This window comes from Notamacropus eugenii, chromosome 1 (assembly GCF_028372415.1).
Source record: "Notamacropus eugenii isolate mMacEug1 chromosome 1, mMacEug1.pri_v2, whole genome shotgun sequence".
Classification (NCBI taxonomy): domain Eukaryota; kingdom Metazoa; phylum Chordata; class Mammalia; order Diprotodontia; family Macropodidae; genus Notamacropus; species Notamacropus eugenii.
This window is the reverse complement of record NC_092872.1, coordinates 364,680,188-364,699,662: the sequence shown is the minus strand read 5'-3', so window position 1 is coordinate 364,699,662 and position 19,475 is coordinate 364,680,188. Positions and strand designations below refer to the sequence as shown.

The window sequence follows — 19,475 nt, the reverse complement described above, 5'->3', positions numbered from 1 at the left end:
CTTGAAGATCTCCAGGGACAGGGAACTCACTGCCTTCTAAGTCCTTTTTGGATACTCTTAATTATGAGGAAATTTTTCTTTCCATTAAGCACATATCTATCTTTCTGCCACTTTGACTCCTACTGAAGTGGCAAGATTTGAACTTGGATTCCAAATCTAACATTCCATCCATTGTATCATATACCACTTATTTAGTTCAACCTTTGTTTGACGTTTGATTTATAGCAATGCTGTAACAAAAACAAACAACCAGAAAGCACAATATGATACTCCTAAGTATTTGGGAATTGGAGTTCTATCTTTTCAGTCCTATGCTTTCAAGTTTGGAGAATTTACCAGCTCTTAGATGACCAAGTCTTGGATTAGAAGTGACTGTGTTCCTGGAAATATCCCTAGCACTGGAGTCAGGACTTGATCTAACACCTGCTAGATGTGTAACCTTGGACAGGACATCTCATGGAATGGAAAGAAATAAGCATTTTGTAAGTACCTACTATGTACCAGATGCCATGCTGAGCCCTTTACAAATATTATCTCATTTGACCCTTACAATAACTCTGGGAAGTAAGTGCTATTATGATCCCCTTTTATAGTTGAGGAAACGGAGGCAGTCAAGTTAAATTACTTGCCCAGCGTCACCCAACTAATAAATGTCTGAGGTTTCATTTGAACTCAGATCTTTCTAGCTTCAGGCCCAGTGCTCTATCCTCTGTGCCACCTGCTGTCTCTAATCTGTCTCATGTGTCAGTCTCTTTTCTCATTATTAACAGGGAATAATAACACCAAACACTACCTATCTTTGGGATTGTGGTGAGGCTCTAATAAAAAATGTGGGCAAAATATTTTTATAATGTCTTTATAGAACAAGGCTTACCTTGAAAGTAAATATGGCTGATCATAAGTAACGTCATTCTGGGATCCAGATTCTTTATCATCTTATTAATTTTCCCGTTGGTTTTCTGACTGACATAATTGTTGATTTTTGTAATGGCATTCTGAGGGTCTTCGAAATCCACAGGGATGGTTTCTGTTTCATAAATATTCTTGGCATCATTCAGAAACTTTTTCTGGACTCTCAGCTGGTCCTCGATGAACAGAGTGTTACCCAAGTGGAGACTGAGATCTCTGTCAGGTTGGTTGAGAGTGTGAATGATATACTGGAAGCCTCGATAGATGCTTTTCATGGGCACATTTTTTAGGTTGAGACTTTCACTTAATTGAGACAGAGTGTGATCTTTTGCACCCAGGGTCAACATGGAGAAGCCAGTAGAAGCACTCAGAGGAGAGAAGAAGAGGTTCTTATCTATATTTTTCTGGACCATCTCTTGGTACATCTTACATGCAAACTCAGTGTTTCGTCTGACAATTTCTTTTCTGGTTCGTCTCTCCTCTGACCCCTGGGAAGCATGGCTGGCCTGGTGTGTACCTTGATGATTTTTGTCAGGGGGCTTCTGCTGCTGAAGGCCATTTATGGGTAAAAAACATCCAGCAAAGAGCAAACACAGAATGAGGGTGCTTTTCATTGTCATTGAGAATTATTCTGTTGAAAGACAGATTAAAAAGTTAGCTGGGGAAATAATGCATTGGATCCAAGTGTTTGATTGTTGGAAGAGAGCTGAGAGACCATATAGACCCCTGTGAACTTTTTTTTTTTTCAAAATAATGTTTTTAAATGAGTAAAATGAAATCATAGGATTACAGAGGAAACCAATTTTATTGAAATATAGTTATTATCATAACAAAAATAACTAACATTTATCTAGCACTCACTACGTGCCAGGTGCTGTGGTAAACTTATATGCTTTGTAAGTATTATCTATTTTGATCCTCATAGCAACATTGGAGGGATAGGGACTATGATATCCATTTTAAAGATGAGGAAACTGAGGCAAACAGAAGTTAAGTGTCTTGTCCATGGTCAAACAGTAAGTGTCTAAGTGGGACTTTGCATTTAAGTCTCCCTGACTCCAGGTCTGGTACACAATCCACTGTGCCATCTAGTTACCCTTGTATAAAGTATTTTTTAAAATATTCATTATCCTTAGGTTAAGACCCCTGGCAGTTTAATCTCCTTATTTTGTAGAAGAGGAAATAGAAGTTCAGAGAGTTTAATTGCCTTGCTCATGAGCCTAAAGAGAGTAAGAAATAGAGGTGAGTCTTTTTTAAACCCACTGCTCTCTTTGCTATCTCATGGACAAGTCACTTAACCCCAATTGCCTCATCCTGGGACATCTCCAGTCATCCTGATGAATATCTGGTCACTGGATTCAGATGATTCTGGAGGAGAAGTGAGGCTGGTGACCTGCACAGACCTCCCTCACTCAAAACAAAGTCAAGTGCAAATCATGTCATCATTTCTCTGATGGCATGGTCTTCTTTATCAATGAAGGATGAACCAACTACACTACACTATCTTCCCCAAGGGGAGAAGTGTATTTAAAGTCTCAGGATTAGTATAAAGTTAGTTTGTACTCACTGTACTATAACTGGGGATTTTCAGTGAATGCCCAGTGAAGCACTGAACTCATCCAACCTTGGTTTAGAATCCTGCCCAGGGCATCTCTTTGGGGCCAGCTTGGTGCAGTGAAAAGAGAATAAGTCTGGAGTCAAAAGAGCTGAGTATGACCACTTCCGATTCTTACTGGCTCTGAAGTCTCAATTCAGCTAAATTTTTTTTTCAACGCTATATTAGGCATGAGGGAACCCAAAACTGGAAATGACATTGCCATAGGATCAGAGATTTAGAATTGGTAGAGGCAACATAATCCAAATTCTTCATTTTATTTTATATATCTTGCAGATTAAATCTGATTTTATTTTCAGACCTAGATTATCTCCCTCCCACATCCTCTCCCCCTCCAGGTTACAAAGCAAGAAAAATAAAACCCACTACAAATGTACATAGTCAATTAAAACAAATTCCCAAATTGCCTATGTGTGTTAGTGTATGTGTGTGCATACACACATACACATGCACACATATACATATATTTACACACATATGTTCAAATCCTATATGAACTGATAAAGTATGAAGTAGGCAGAAAGAGGAGAACAATTTATATAATGACAATGTTATCATAAAGACAAACAATTTTGAAAGACTTAAGAACTTTAATGAACAAAAAGACCACAATCCCAGAGGACTAAAAATGAAACATTCTACTCCATCCCTAACAAAGGGGTAATGGACTCAGAATGCAGATTGAGACATACATACATACATATATTTGGATAATAATATGCACATATATATTTTATATAACATGTTTATAATATGTTACATAACACACAATCATGTTGTATAATTATATTACATAAATAATGTATTTCATGTCATGTATTTTATAATGATTAGTCATTGTATTGATCAGAATTCCTAAATCTTTTGAAGGTTTTTGCCTTTACAATATTGCTGTTATTGTATAAATTGTCATCCCAGTATTATTTACCTAATTCTGTATCTTCCCAGTTTTCTCTGAAACCATCATCTTTATCTGAAATCAACCCTTCACTTTACAGATGAGGAGACTGAGGGTGACTTGCCCAAGGTTACACAGATAGTATACTGGTAGAGCCTGGATTTGAACCTAGGTTTTTTGATACCAAATCTAGTGTCCTTTATTCTATACCATATGACCACCCAAGAATTTTGAATGCTTTGGGAGTAGATCTCTAAAACTTGTACAACATATAAACAAGTTTAATATAAGGTGCGCCTGATAGAGACGGAGGAGAGACCTAGGCAAAATGCATGAAATTTTGTGTTCAGTCATTATTAATCATGTCTGATTGTCACCCCATTTGGGGTTTTCTTGGCAAAAATATTGGAGTGATTTGTAATTTCCTTCTCCAGCTTATTTTACAGATAAAGAAACTGAGGCAAATAGGGTTAAGTGTCTTGCCCAGGATCACACAGCTAATAAGTGTCTGTGGCCAGATTTAAACTCAGGAAGATGTTTTCCTGACTCTAGGCCCAGCATTCTATCCACTGTATCAGATTAATAGAAATATCTGCACATATAGTTTTCGAAAAATTATAATAATCTGCCCCAAAAGAATGAAATTGGAAATCATTGATGCTATATTTCCTCTGCTTACCTCACTGGACTGCTATTAGGATCAAATGAGAGTGATGATTAGGAAAACCAGGTCCACTTAAGATGATTAAGGAAATATTTAGGTCTTCGATTGTGTAAGAAAGTCTCTCATTTCACCTCCTAGGTAAAAAATCACTTTGCATTAAATGAAGAAGTCCAAAAGATTTTGTTTCTAGATTGCATCTTTGTAGAGAAGGTATGGGTAAACTCACTGACACCTGTCTGAGATGACTGAGGTCATCTTTTTGTTAGATCACAGAGAGTGTCCTGGGCCAATCTACCTTTATATCCCTTTGTACTTGTTAAGAATATGAGTGGATATATGCAGTTTGTAATACATAATATAAATAAATGCAGTTTGTAATCATAAGTATCACATGAATATAATATTTTTATTATTAATATTAACAATATTATTATTGTTAATTTAACAATTTATTTAATAAATTAATAATTTATTATTGTTAGTATTAAAAATATTAACAGTAATAATTATTGTTTCAGTAGGTGTTCAATAAAGCCTTGTTGATAGTTAGCCAGATTTATTGAGAAGTGAAGAGTAGGATCTGAAGACCTTTGATGGAACTTTATAGAATCTGAAATCCTAAGGAAGTAAGGCCCCAAGAAAACAGAATACTAATAATCCACATTTATATAACGTTTGATTCAATTTTCCAAACATTTATTAGGCTTCTATTGTGTAGAGCTTGCTCAGTTAGGATTTAAGGATACAAAGTAACATAGCTTCTCTCTCTATAATCCTCTAGACTTCAGAGCAAGGAAACAATGGGAAAAAAAAATAGAGAACGAGATCCTTTATATCTATCTTTTTTTTTGGTAAAGTGAGAATCAGTATATTAACATGATACCAGAAATAGGAAAAATGAAAGATTGTTAGCCAAGAGTTATCCCTGTCTAGTAGTTCATCTTGCCAAGAGACCAAAGGTCAAAGAGCAAATCCCCTGCAACATCCTCTAGTAAGGAAGAACATTTCATTTTATTTTTGTTTATTAGACAGCTGAGATACATCTAGGTTAAGGGAGTTGCCCTACACTATCCAAATGAAGATTCACAGAGCTAGAACTCCTTCAAAAGATCTGGAAAAAGAAATGATCAAAAGGCCCAACCTAGAAGGTTTTCCTCTTAAAATTAGTTTATTTCAGCATCAAAAGTGAATCAATGATAATTCCCAGTTGTCCAACTTTTTTCCATGTGAGGGGCCGCCCTTAGCTCTTGATTGTTTTTACAGGTTGTTTAATAATATTATTATCATTAATAATTATAATGATACCATTTATACATAATATTAAGGTTTGCAAAGACTTTACAAAACTTATCTCATTTGATTCTTAAATAATCCCAGGAGCAAGGCTGTTACTATTATTCCCATTTTGCAGATGTGTAAACTGGACAGATGTTAGGTATCTTGCTTGGCATTATACAGCTTGCAAGTATCTGAGAGAGGTTTGAACTTGTTTTCCCAACTCCAGGTCCAGCATACCATTCACTGAGCCACCTTGCCACCTGTAGATTATTATTGTATTATTTTGTTGACTTTCAGAGTTTCACACCTGATTCTTTTCCTTTCTGAGTTTCTCTGCATTTAATTCACATCAACAAGTGTCTACTATGCTGGACTGAGAGAGATTTGAAGAGGATGTGAAAATGGGTCTTTTTTCAACAAGCTTACGAAAAGTCTTTTCCTGATACCCCCAGCTCAAAATGATCCCTTCCTACCTTGAATTTCTTTGGCTATGCTCTTAGACATCTTCTAGGTTTTAATCATTTTTTAAATATTATCAGAGTTATTTATGTATATTTTGGGAGAAAGAAGGTACAGTGAGGAGAGCACTGGATTTGGAGCCAGAAGACATGGGTTGAAATATTCTATCACTTATTGCTTACGTGGTTTTGAGCAAGTTGGTGAATTTCTCTGGTCCTCAGTTTGCTCATAATTAAAATAAGGGAGTCACACCACAGCAGAGGTGTCAAGTGCTCAGCCAGCAGCAGCAGCATTTCACACTCTCCAGTGCCCCAACCAGATTAAAATATGTAATTGGGAAATATTTAATAAAATAAATAAATATATGATAGAATTGTTGTTGTTGTTCAGTCATGTCTGACTCTTCATGACCCCATTTAGGGTTTTCTTGGCAAAGACACTAGAGTGGTTTGTGCTTTCCTTTTCCAGTTCATTTTACAGATGAGGAAACTGAGGTACACAGGACTAAGTGACTTGCCCAATATTTGCCTGTTACTTAATAGGCCCAGGTAAGCCACTAAATAACTTACCAGACAACTAGTAAGTGTCTGAGGCCAGATTTGAATTCACAAAGATGAGCCTTCCTGATTCCAGGCCTACCACTCTATCCACTGAGCCACCTAGCTGCCTGTACAATAGAACATACATAATGTTAATATGAGACCAATAGGGATCCTAATGCATGATTTAGTAGCGCCTATTTATCTTTGAGTTTGATACCACTGGACTAGAGGACTTTAAAGTTTCCTTCTAGCTCAAATCAATCATTCAATAAACATTTTAAGTGCCCACTATGTAACAGGCACTGTGATAAGCCTGGAATATACAAAGACAAAAATGAAAATGTCTGTCCTCAAGGTACTTGTCTTCTCAGGAGAAATGGGATGTGCACATATAAGTAAAAATGAAACGTGTACAAAATAATCTGAGACATTTCAAGGAGGGGGACAATCAAGGGGATTAGAACCAGAAGTGATTAGAAAGGAGCATGTGTAGAAGGCAGCCCTGGAGCTGGTCTTGGAAATGAGCTAGGAAGACTAAGAGGAGGAGTTGAGGAAGGAGTCCATTTCATGAATGAGACACAAACACAGTATGCAAAAATATGGTCTTCCTAAATGTATGAGGAATAGCAAGCAAGCCTGTTTGCTTGGATCTTGGAGTATATAATAGAGAGCATGTGTACTAAGCTTGCAAAGGTAGCCTAGACTAAGGCTGTGAGGGGTTTTTAATACTAAACAGAATAGTGAAAATCTAGCCTCAGATACTTCCTAGGAGTCTGAACCTTGGCAAGTCATTTAACCCTGTCTGCCTCAGTATCCCCTACTGTAAAACTGAGATCATCATGCCATCTACTTCCCAGGATTGTTGAGTCTCATAAGAGAGTAAAACACTTAGAACAGTGTCTAGCACATAGTAAGTACTTAACAAATGCTTGTTCCCTTTACATTTTTTTTAATTATAGAGGCAATGGGGAAACATTAGAACTTTTTAAACAGAGGAGTAAAATGATCAGACATGGGTTTTGGGAATATCACTTTGGTGGTTATAGAGATAGTAAACTGGAGAGATCAGTTAAGTGGTACAGTGGATAGAATGCCAGCCCTGGAGTCAGGAAGACTCATCTTCCTCCATTCAAATCTTGCCTCAGACACTTACAAGCTATGCTTACAAGCTGTGTGACCCTGAACCAGTCACTTAACCCTGTTTGCTTTAGTTTCCTCATCTGCAAAATGAGCCGGAGAAGGAAATGGCAAGTTATCTCTGCCAAGAAAACCTCAAAACCACTCTAGTGTCTGCCAAGAAAACCTCACAAAGAGCCAGACATGACTGAGCAACAACAAAAACTAGAGAGAAGTAGAAATGTGAGGCAGAGAGACTAATTAGGAAGCTATTGCCTTAGTCCTGACAGGTTACAGTGTAGTAGAAAGAGAATTGTATTCACAGGCAAGAGACCTGGCTTTGAGTCTTAGGTGATGGGAGACTGAATGACAATGGTGGCCATGAAAGTGAAGCAGATAGATGTGAGAAGTATCATTGAAGGTGAAATGACAAGGAGACTAGGGTTGGGGATAGGAAGTGAGAGTGAAGCACCAAGGATGATATGTTGGGATGGTGGTACCTTGCCAAGAATAAGCAAGCTTGTAAGAGGACTAGGGGGGATTTAACTATTTCTGTTGAGGACATGTTGAGTTTGAGATGGTTACAGGATATCCATTTAAAAATATTCAGTAGGGAGTTGGTGACTATGGATTTGAGCTTAGAAGAGACTTGGGTTAAATATGTAGATCTGGAAGATATCTGCAAAGCAATGACGATTGACGTTGATGAAATTGCCAAGGGAGAGAATGTAGAGAGAAAAAAAGAAAGAACCCAGGTTAGGGTTTTGAGGTACATCTATGGTTAGGGGTTAAGACATGAATGATAGTCCAGCAAAAGAGACTCAGAAGAAGCCAGAGAGATGAAGAATGAAGAGAACAGTGTCATGTAAACACAGAGAGGAAAGGATATCCAGAAGGAGAGAGTGGACAACAATGTCAAGTGCTTTGGATAGGTCAAAAACAATGAGGACTGAGAAATGGCCATTGGATTTGGCAATTAAAAGATTATTGGTAAACGTGGAAAAAAACAGTTTCAGTTGAATGGTGTAGGGTAGATAGCAAGAAATTAAGATTGAGCTAGAGGAGAGCAAGTCGAAATAATGAATGTCAGGAGATTTTTCTAGGACTTTGGTTGTGAAAGGGAGGAGAGGTGTAGGAAGATCGTTTGATACTGCTCCATCACCATCCCCAGGCTCAGTTTTCCCATTGACCCTGGAAAATTGGGTTCCCAGAGAATTGGCTGTTACTCCTCTCAGGATTCTAGGGTTTACCCTGTATGTGACCATTCTCCTAATAGCAACTCATGAGCTCATACTGGTGTTTCCCCTGAACAATCATTCAACATATTCAGTAATTTCTAAAGTGTAGATTGGGGGTGGAGAACCTGGGGCATCAAGGCCACATGTAACCCTCTATATCCTCAAGTGGGGCCCTTTGACTGAATCCAAACTTTACATAAGAAATCCCCTTAATAAAACAATTGCTTAGTAAAACTTGGGACTCAGTCAAAAGGACCTAGAAGGCCACATGTGGCCTCCAGGCTGCAGGTTCTCCACCTCTGGTAGATGTATATAGACAGCAGAGAAGGAACTAACAGAGAGATTAAAGATTAGAGGAAGAAGGGGAATGATTGAAGGGGCAATGTACCAAAGGAGACAGGAGGGTATCAATGTTACAAATAGAAGGGTGGGCTTTTGTGAGAACTATCTTGATATCAGAGACTAGGGCTACATCTCTTGTTCCTTATCTCTTCTCTTAGCTCCCATAGCTCCCATTTTAGCTCATATCTCCTCACCTTTCACCTAGATTATTGCTACATCTTAATTGGTCTCCCTAACTTAAGTCTATCACTGTTTCAGTCCATCCTACACATTACTACCAAGCCAATTTTCATAAAAGTTAGTCAGTTGGTCAGTCTCAGTCCACAAGCATTTATTAATGTGCCAGACTACTATGTGCCAGACACTGTGCTAAACACTGAAGATACAAAGAAAAGCAAAAGACAGTCTCTGCTCTAAAGGAGCTAACAGTCTAATTGAGAGACAGCATGCAAATAACTTTAGGCAAACAAGATATACACGATAAATTAGTGATGATCAGTAGAAGAAAGGCAGGAGTTCCTTAATGGAGGAAAACGCTTCCTAGAGAAGATGAGATTTTTAAGAGGTGGTTGAAGGAAGTCAGAGTAGGCAAAATCTAGAGATGAGAAGGGAGAGAATTCCAGGTATGGGAGAGAGCCCATAAAAATGGAGTGTTTTGTACAAGGAACCCAATACTGAGAAGGATGGCTAGAGAGGATGTGTCTATTCTGGGGAGCCAGAGTTCAATAACAACTAAAAGAGGGAAGGAGTGGAAGAGGAAAAGATTGAGGATGAAGGGATTTTTTTTTTTGTCTATGGAACAAGCATTTCAGAGGGCACAGTGGAAGAGGTGGGTGGTATTTGATCAGAACTTTGGAAGGAGAGGGTTGAAGGTGATGGGGGATGGGGTTTGGATGATGACCTGCTGGGTTTCAGAATCCCTGGAATGCATAGAGTACAATAGAGTGTGAGAATGTTCATCACTGAATGGAAGATGCCACTCTGCTTTCCAAAGGAAGATGAAGATCAGTCTGGAGACAATGCAATGTGAGATGGGAAGCACATGGTCAGAAAGTCAGATGGAAGGCCTTGGTTCACTACTCCTCTTACTTTTGAAGGCTGGTGATTAGCTAGGAAAGGGTGCAATAGGGATGGAAGGCAAACATACACAGCAGGAACAGGAAGTCTTACTCCCCACTGATTATCCTCTTCCTCTTCCCACAAGAGAAAGGTGCAGCAGGAGATGGAAGGCCTAAAGTCAAAGGTAAGGTTACTCTTCTTTATACCCAAGGTGATCCACATCTTGGTTGGGAAACTGGGCTGGAAGCAGGAAGTAGAACTTGTCTCATGCTGGCATAGGCAGTGCAGCAGGAAGTGGTAGACTACTGGGTGTAGGGGGAGTCAGTTTGGAGCAGCTGGACACCTTCCCAAAGCCAGAGGACATGGGAGATGGTTGGTCAGAAGAAGGTCCCCAGACTACTACCATTCCTAGGCTTCTAGGTCTATAACCTAGTAGGTGGCTATCAGGCTAAGTCCACACCTATTCATCCTAAGTGCTTCTCCCTAACAATTAGCCAGTTAAAAAAAAAAAACTCTTTAATAAAGACAATTACTCAAATTGTATAGCAAGAACAGTAGTTACATAACATTTTCCCTCAAACCAGAGATAAGAAAACAACAAACAACTCAAACTCTGAGAAATGGAGGAGTGGGCATGAATTTAAATTACAGTGGCTCCAGGGGTGTGCTAGAGCCAGCTTGAACCAATTTGTAAAAGCCTATTATATAATTTTCAATGTAAAAATACTTAACACATACCTCAGAATCAAATCAGGGCTTGATTTATTGTTTTATTGATTATATAGACTTAAGAAAGTGATGAGGAAATGCTAACAAATTAGATTAAACTTAAAAGTATATCCTGCTTACACATTTTTTTTCTAGTGAGCAGGTTGTTAAACTTTTGCCATCATACCCCAGTAATAAGGCACATACATAAACAACACACTTACACATGTAGTTGTCTGGGCAATTCACAACTCTGAAACAATAGGTCCTTGGTGTCTTTTCTTTCTCTAGAGGGACCTTTCAAAATTTGTGACAGAGCATGGTGGCATCAATAATGGATGAGTCACTCTACTGCTCAGCTGGGGTGGATTCTTTCATGATACAATATCTCCACTAGGGGCCATCTCCAGCAGTCCTGATCCATATCTTGCCACTGGACCCACATAGTTCAGGAGGAGAATGAGGTCAATGACTTTGCACAGCTACCCCTCACTTAAATCCAATTCACTTGCATGTCATGACATCACCTTCCCAATGTCATGGTCTTCTTTGAGAAGGAAGGATACAACAACAGGGACAGCAATCTTTACTATGTGTTTATCTGGGCTGGTCCTCACAGGTCATATTGTCTCAATTGGGTTGGTAAATCTGGTGCTAGACTGAGTCAGGTTGTTTACTTGGTGACTGAGCTGGCTCCTCTCTAGTCTTAGTTGTTGCTTGACCACTGCGCACAGTTGCCTATTGGATGGACCTGGCAAATCTCTTGACGTTTAGATTGCAGCAGGACTGGTGTGGGCAGGCTACTCTGCTGCAGGACTGCTGTTGGACTGGTCCCATAAGATTGCTCTTTTATTAGGCTGCTGTTAAAGGGCTGGGTTGGGTAGGTCTCTCAAGCAGTGGGCTCTTCTCAGGGCACAGTATCTCTGTTGCATGGGTTGATCTCTTGGACTACTGGGGCTGACTTTGAAGGGAAGCTAGCTATAGTCTTTCACCAACTTCAGGCACTGGTCCAGCTAGATTATACTACACTCTTCTTCACTGAACTGCTGTAGTTCTCTTTTCAACTTTTCTCTTTTAGCTAGGGCAATGACCCTTAGTCTAGGATTGGGTCTCTTCTTTGATTCCCTCAGAGGCTCCATGCAGGAGGTGTCAGAGGTCTAACTTCTCTGCTTTGGCAGTCCTTCCTGGTTAGAGGCCTATTTTCTCAGTAATGTTCTCTAGACTTGTGGTGATCAGTCATGATTCAGTCATTTATGCTTGTCAAACTTCTTCAGTAATCTTATACAGATGAGTGATTAAGGAGTAAGCCAGGAATAGAGACAACCTAATTGTTCTTTTTGGTACTCAATATAGAAATAGCTATTCAAGGCTTCATGAAGTCTACCCAGGTCAGTTGGTTAGAATACTTTAAAGATTTTATTTGTAATTTTTCTTTGCCTTAATTCATCATCTATTTTTGTAAAGGTGCCATGAAGTACCAAGAAATATGGATATTCTTCAATGTTTCCATTCATAAATCTTGTAGTTTAATTCTTCAACAGTTTTTTCAGTTCTTTATTTTACTTTTTTGCTTATGTTTCTATTAGATTTGTCTAGATTTGAAAGAAGAACCTCAAAATCTCTCTTCTATTACTGTGTTTGTGTCTATATTTTTTGATAATTCAGTTAACATTTCTTTTATGAATATAGATTCTATGCCATTTGACACATATGTTTAGTAATAATACTGTTTCATTTCCTATTATTTCTTTAATCATAACATAATTTACCCCTATTGATATTTAAATTTTACCCTTGCTTTGTCTGATAGCATGAGTGCAGCTATTGCTTTTACGGATTTACCATAAATTTTGTTCCCATTTTTCATTGTGTTGCCCAATCCTACTCTTTTCTCTTACCATGATCAGTTTTCTTCCCCAAAGCTCATTCTATTTCAACTCTCCCCCTCCCCCATATCACTACCATCATTCTGGGTACCATCTACCTCCAGTGACTCATACATATGGATTCCTGCTAATGGAGATATATTTTCTCAGAGAAGATAACCCTCCAATGTACTTGGAAGGGTGATGGAGAGCGATGCACTTCACTATTCAGTCATTTGTTCACCAACTGTCATGCTGTCTGGTCTGGAAATCATAAACTGGAAGGTTTACCCTTTTTATGTCTGTGCCTCCTGTACTGCAATCCCTTTGGGATTCTGGTGGGGCGGGGCGGGGGGGCGGTTACCTCAGTTACATTTGAGCTTAGGCTTCAATCATGTTTCTTCATTTTTCAGTCATTTTCTTTGTAATTTTTCTGTCTAGAAATGGAGTTCAAGAGGACATAACCCTGTCTCTCTGTTGCTGTTTCAGTCATGTCTGATCTTCACCACTCCTTTTGCCATTTTCTTAATGATACCAGGTGGTTTGCCATTTTCTTCTCAATTCATTTTACAGATGAGGAAACTGAAGTAAACAGGGTTAAGTGACTTTTTCCAAGGTCACATAGCCAGTAAGCATCTACGGCCAGATTTGAACTCAATTCCTTCTGATTCCAGGTCCAGCATTCTATCCACTATGCCACCCAACCTGTCTTGCTACATACTTTCAGATGACCAGTTCTGAAACCTTATTCACCTCAGCTTCATTCCCTGTGGTTGCACTCATTATTCCTGTAACTTTCCTAACTTAACTAGTCCTCCCTGACCACCAGTTCCATATGTATATATACATACACATACATGTATATATGTATATATATACAGAGATATATATGTGTATATATGTATGTATGTACATATGTTGACATCTCTATTAGAATATAAGCTCCTTAACTAAAGGAATTGCCTTTATTTTTATACTGTATCTGTAGAAATTAGTATACTATTTGGTACATAGTAAATAATGTATGCTGTATGCATGTATGTATGTATGTATATAGATTTATATGTATGTGTGTGTATATATGTGTATATATACACACACATACACACATATCCATTCATTCACAAGGCCCCTCAGGTTAAATACATTATGAGCCCCCATCACAGGCATATGTTTCTTCTCCCACAGCAGGACCCTTTAATGGAGCCCTTTCCCCATTACCTGTAGTGAGACCTCTCCATTCCAGTCCCTAGACTCATTTTTTTCTTCTGTCCCCTCTCCCATTTTCTTTATTCCCTCCCTCCTCTTGCTGAATGACCTTAGAAATCATCATCTTTTTGTTGTTCACCACAGACTGCATATGGGAACATCACTTACTTTACACTGTTGATCACCTACCTGTGCCTTCCCAGTTATGTATCCCTTTATTCTGAAATTCCATCCTAAAAAATACACTAATTCACCTGTGAGAGGTTCAGGGAGTTTAGTTTATGAATCTTCAGTTTTGTTTCTCCATCTTCGCTTTTCTTGTTAGAGATGTAAGTTCATCTTAAATTCTTATATGATTATGTCTTGGTGATCCCTCTATGTTCTTTTGAAAGCCCTCCTTTTTTTCCTTTCTCTTCTTTAGAGAGAAATCTCTAAATATGACCTCTAAGCACAATTTATTTTTTTCATTTTATTATTGTAACAATTATACTTAACGACAGCTTTTTAGAGTTTGAAGCAAAGGGTTTGCTGTGTTTTTTGTTGTTTGGTTTTCTGGAGGTAATCTGTACTTTCTCTTAATTGATACTTTTTTGCATGTTTTTGGCAGTTTGGGTCAATTTTGATAACATTATCTTACTCAAGTTTTTTTTATTTGTCTTGTTCTTACGGGAGACCTATCATTCTTAAATTGCTTCTATGCATCCTGTCTTGGTATAAAATTAATAAGCCCTTTAAATGCTGTTTTTGCTTTTCTTCTGCAAAATTTTCTTTCCTTTCCACTCCTGTCTGTCTCTTGTTTCTTTAAGGGAAAAAAATACTTCTTCCTCTTCCAACTACACTGCTTTCATCATTAACTATGCCACTTGGGGTTGATGGCCCAATAATTTTTTCAAACAATTGGAATAGCATAGGAATGAAAACAGCTGGCACTTATGGAAACAATAGCCTAGACACTATGGGGTTTTGACTCGGAGTCAATAATATACAGTGAGCTTGTGTCTTTTCACCTCTTCCCCCAACGGGCAGAAGGGAACCATGATGTAATTTACGTAGCAGTCCATTTTCAACCAACATGCCATCAGCTTCCCACAATCTATATCTCATCTCCTCTGCTCTTAATCTATATTCATTCTGCTCTAGTTGCCCTAAAGAACTGGTGAGGAAGGATTCTATTGCATACCACTAACTAAGTAAAATTATAGCTTACCATCTCTTCCCCAGATTCTCTCATCAACACCGTGTTCATTGTCATGGGCATTTGGAAACTCTGGACAAAATGTCTCTTTGGCTGCCATCATTACCTGTTTTGTCAGTCTCCGTAGGAAAGTCATCAGAGAATGAAGAAAGGATTATACCTCTAAAGCCTCTTGGAAAAGTAAGGTATATTTGTCAATAAAAGCCAACTAGACCAAATTGGTCTTCAAGAATCATGAAGCAATGAAGATAGAACAATGACCAAGCATATGGAACATCTCATTCCTAGTTGGATTAGGTCATCACTGCACACATCTTGTTTGGAATAGATTTGGCCTGGTGTTGAATTGCAATTGCCCCAATGAAAGACCATAAGCATCTTTCAAAAATATTTCTCAACTTGTCAAAGTCAGTATTCAAAGATCCTGTAAGTGACAGTAGATGTGCAACCACTGAAACTGAAAGCCAGAGTCAAAATCTTGTCTAGGAGGCTGCTGCCAATGCTTAGATTCTATGATTCTATGTCTCAGTTGATGAGGTGAGTATTGGAAACCCACCTTCATGTGGATAGCAATTTAAAGAAGCTCAAGTTATTTTAATGGCTTGGGAATAAGTTATAAACTCAGTGAGATTAACCTGATAAAGTAACTTGGGACTTTCCACATCCATTGATCTAAGAAGACAGTGAGCAGAGAGTACAGTAAACTGCATATTCTCTCTCTCTCTCTCTCTGTCTCTGTCTCTGTCTCTCTCTCTCCTCCCTTCCCCTATCTCTCCTCCCTTTCTCCTCATCTTTTCTCTTCCTTTCTCTCTACATATATATGTGTACACACACATTTGTATATACATGTATGTATGTATATATAGACATAATATAAACACATATACTTTAAAACACATTTTTCTAGTAATATCTGAGCTCTTTGGGTTCAAGCAGCAAAACCACCCAAATTTTCTCCACCATTAAATAATATTCTGTAACAGGTTATTTGTTACCAAGTGTTTACAACTTGATAAAGTTTATTTCTTTGGAAAACTTCCAGGACACCATGATTAACCAATGAGCACAATTTAATTCTTTAAAACTGAAATTTGAAGGCAAACTATTGAATACTTGAAGACTGGGGAGAACTGTTCCCCAGATCTCATGCAGACATACAGATACCCTTGGATCGCAAAACAACAAATGAGAAAGGTCAGGGTACTAACCCTCAGAGCCCATTTAAATACAAAGCCAAAATATTGCAAGCCTCTGAGCTCTTGCTTACCTTCTTTTTTCACTGGAAAGGAAGATTTATCAAGGATGCCCTCAGATAGTTGCCAAGAGACCTAGATTGAGAACTCAGTGAAAAGCTGGTAAGGTCCAGAGCAAGAGGTTTTTTGGAAACCCCTTTGATTCAGGGTGATGATTGAAACAGCTGAAATAAAAATAACAATATATTGATGATGACAATAATAAAACCACAGAACCCAGACCTCACTAAGGGGAAAAGTCATGCAAATCCTGAGGAGAGCTGGCAAGGCTGAAGGGAATTCATTCTTAATAGCAGGTTTACTATTAGGCATTAGGTGGGAGGCCAAGAAGAACACCACTCCCTTAATGACAAAGGTGAGTCAGCTCCATCACTCCACCCCAAAATTTGTAGGTAAAAAAACCCAACAGTCTAGTTAACTATAGGGAAGAAAGACTCCCATTTCACCCAAAGGGTTTCCAAAAATTGATTGATTGATTGTGTATGTGTATATGTGTGTGAATATGACAGCAGGGAGGGACAGAAGGGATATCCTATGAAATTAATTTGACCATTGTTGTGTCTACTGAAAGAGAAGCGAGGCCTGGCATCATAGTGTATAATAGCAGTGTGGGATGGTAGAAGTAATAAAACTGGAGTTAGGACATGTAGGTTCCCTGGGGATTCAGTCTCTGTTCAGCATTTATTATTTATATGAGTTGAAGTACTTTGCTCAGCTTTTCTGGCCTGTAGCTTGCTAATCTTTAAAATGATGATTTGTAGTCCCTGCTCCATCTCCCTCCCAGGGCTTGTTGTAAGAATCAAATGAAATGACTGTAAAAGTGAATACTCACTCACCATCCCCACCCTGAATTGAAAATGATGTACTGCAGATGGACTGCTTTTCAACAATAGGGTGCCAAGCTTTCAAATATTTTTCTCTTAATGTCAAGTAAAATAAAGCTAAAGTCAAAGCCAAAAGACAAAAAAAACCCAAAAAACTCCAAAACAATAGAAATATCTCACAGGAAAAACAAATGAATTAGAAAACAGATCAAGGAGAGATTATCATTAGTCTATAGGAAAGCTATAAACAACAACACAAAGATCCTCGATATGACATTTCAAGAAGGTGTAAGAAAAACTTTCTTGATATTTTAGGATTAGATAGCAAAGTAGAAACCAAAAGAATCTATCACCACTCATATTGTCAAAGAAACTCTCAAATAAAAACCCTCAGGATTATTATAGCCAAAATCTATAACTGCCAGTTCATGAAGAAAATGCTGCAAGCAGCCAGAAGGAAAGAATTCAAGTACTATGGAGTTGCAGTCGGGATCACATAAGACTTATCAGACACTACTATAAAAGAATGGAGGTCTTGGAATATGATAATCCGGTAAACAAAGGATCTAGGCTTATAACCAAGAATAGCCTCCTGAGTAGGGGAAAATTAGATCTTTAATGAAATAGAGGACTTTCAAGCATTCCTAATGAAAATACCTGAGCTGAATAGAAAATTCAAAATTGAAACACAGAATCTCAGAGAAGTGCAAAAATGGTAAACATGAGTGTGAAATCATAAGGGATTTAATAAGATTAAACTGTTTACATTTTTATATGGAAAACTGATACATGTAACACCTTAGAATTTTATCATCAGCAGAGATCTTAGAAAAAGTCTTACAGAGCATATGGGTATGATTTGAATGATTTCAAAGAAATGGAAGAGTGAAGAATAGGTATGTACTAGGAAATGGAGAATGGATAGGAAGAATAGGGAATGTTATGTCACATGAAAGGGGCATGCAAGGAAGGGTATATACAAGAGAGGAAGCAGTAGGGGATCAAATGACACTTGAATGTCATTCTTATCTGACCTAGTTCAGGGAGGAAAGAATAAACATACACAAATACTAGGATATAGAAATTCATCTTAACCAACAAGGAAGAAGGGGGGAAAGGATTTAGAGAAAGGGAAGGAGTTAAGAGGAAGGGTAGATGAAAGATGAAAGGAAGTAAAGCAGATTCTTAAAGAGGGAAAGGGTAAAAAAAAAAAAACCAGAATAAGTATAATAGAGGGAAATATACAGTTAACAGTTATAACTGTGAATGTGAATGGAATGAACTGATTTATAAGATAGGAGATGATAGCAAAATGGATTAGAAACCAAACTCTAATAATATGTAGTTTACAAAAAACATCCTTGAAAACAGAAAAATATTACAGAGTTAAAATAAGAGGCTGGAGCAGAATCTATTACTTCACGTGAAGTTAAAAAAAAAGCAGAGTTAGCACTCATGATTTCAGACAAAGCAAAAACAAAACTAGACCTAAATTAAAGAGATAAACTCAGAAACTACATTTTGCTGAAGTACCATAAACAAGATTAAAGAGGATGTATGAAAATAGGCACATTAATGCACTATTAGTAGAGCTGTGAACTAGTCCAATCATTCTCTAAAACAATTAGGAAGTATGCCCTGAAAGCAATTAAACTGTCCATTGTGAGGTCTAAAACTTCTTAATCCATAATAATAATAATAATAAACTTGAGGCAGAAACCTGAGCCAATAACCATTTATTAAAGGGACATGGTCCACTTTAACGAATGGGACCTCAGAACCTCCTCATGATCCTGTCTCCAGGGTCTTAGTTTTATAGAGCTTGGTACTCACATGATACAGAAGAGACAAAATAAATACAGAATCTTGTTGTTTGATAGATCTGTATCTTGACCTCTCAGGAGAGTCTTCAGTTCATGCTTATAGTCAATGACTGGTAGAGGATGTCCAAATATGGGCAGAGCTGATGATCATTCACTGGTCCCATATTGGGCAAGAGTTATAAGTAGTATTCATAGGACTGTTTCCTCAAAAACAGGATAATAAGGGTGAAGGAAAAATCAAAAATAGCTAAGGAACTTTCCATATCATTGAGTCATCTCCCTCATGCTGGGCTTGGTCATTTACTCAAAAAGGTGGAGGTCCTCTAGTTAGCTTCCCATGGTTAAGCAAGTGAACTTCATGACAAGTAAGTGAACTTATAACTTCTAGTTTGAAGTTCTGGGGCCAAATGTAAGAAAGAATGTCTTTAGGTTTATCTAAAATAGAAAATGTGTAGCAGCATTGATATTAATTGATTAT

At 37.9% G+C, this 19,475-nt stretch overlaps 1 protein-coding gene and 1 long non-coding RNA gene across 4 annotated transcripts in view; one reads left to right on the top strand and one right to left on the bottom strand.

The window, feature by feature from the left end:
- Positions 1-16,136, top strand: part of LOC140518312 (uncharacterized) — a 68,273-nt gene extending 52,137 nt beyond the window's left edge. The window contains exon 4 of the long non-coding RNA XR_011971898.1: positions 15,124-16,136. This is a non-coding gene — a long non-coding RNA (uncharacterized lncRNA). The remainder of the gene's footprint in view (positions 1-15,123) is intronic.
- Positions 1-19,112, bottom strand: part of SERPINA12 (serpin family A member 12) — a 34,139-nt gene extending 15,027 nt beyond the window's left edge. The window contains exons 1-4 of one of the 3 annotated variants that reach the window (XM_072630333.1): positions 19,008-19,112; positions 16,365-16,514; positions 4,102-4,220; positions 875-1,540 (exon numbers count right to left, since the gene is read on the bottom strand). In XM_072630333.1, the coding sequence (XP_072486434.1) occupies positions 875-1,529 (655 nt within the window). In that variant the 5' untranslated portion in view covers positions 1,530-1,540; positions 4,102-4,220; positions 16,365-16,514; positions 19,008-19,112. Of the gene's footprint in view, positions 1-874; positions 1,541-4,101; positions 4,221-16,364; positions 16,669-19,007 lie in introns of those variants that run through there. The other 2 variants (XM_072630332.1, XM_072630334.1) reach the window with 2 other exon arrangements.
- Between the last annotated feature and the right edge of the window lie 363 nt (positions 19,113-19,475).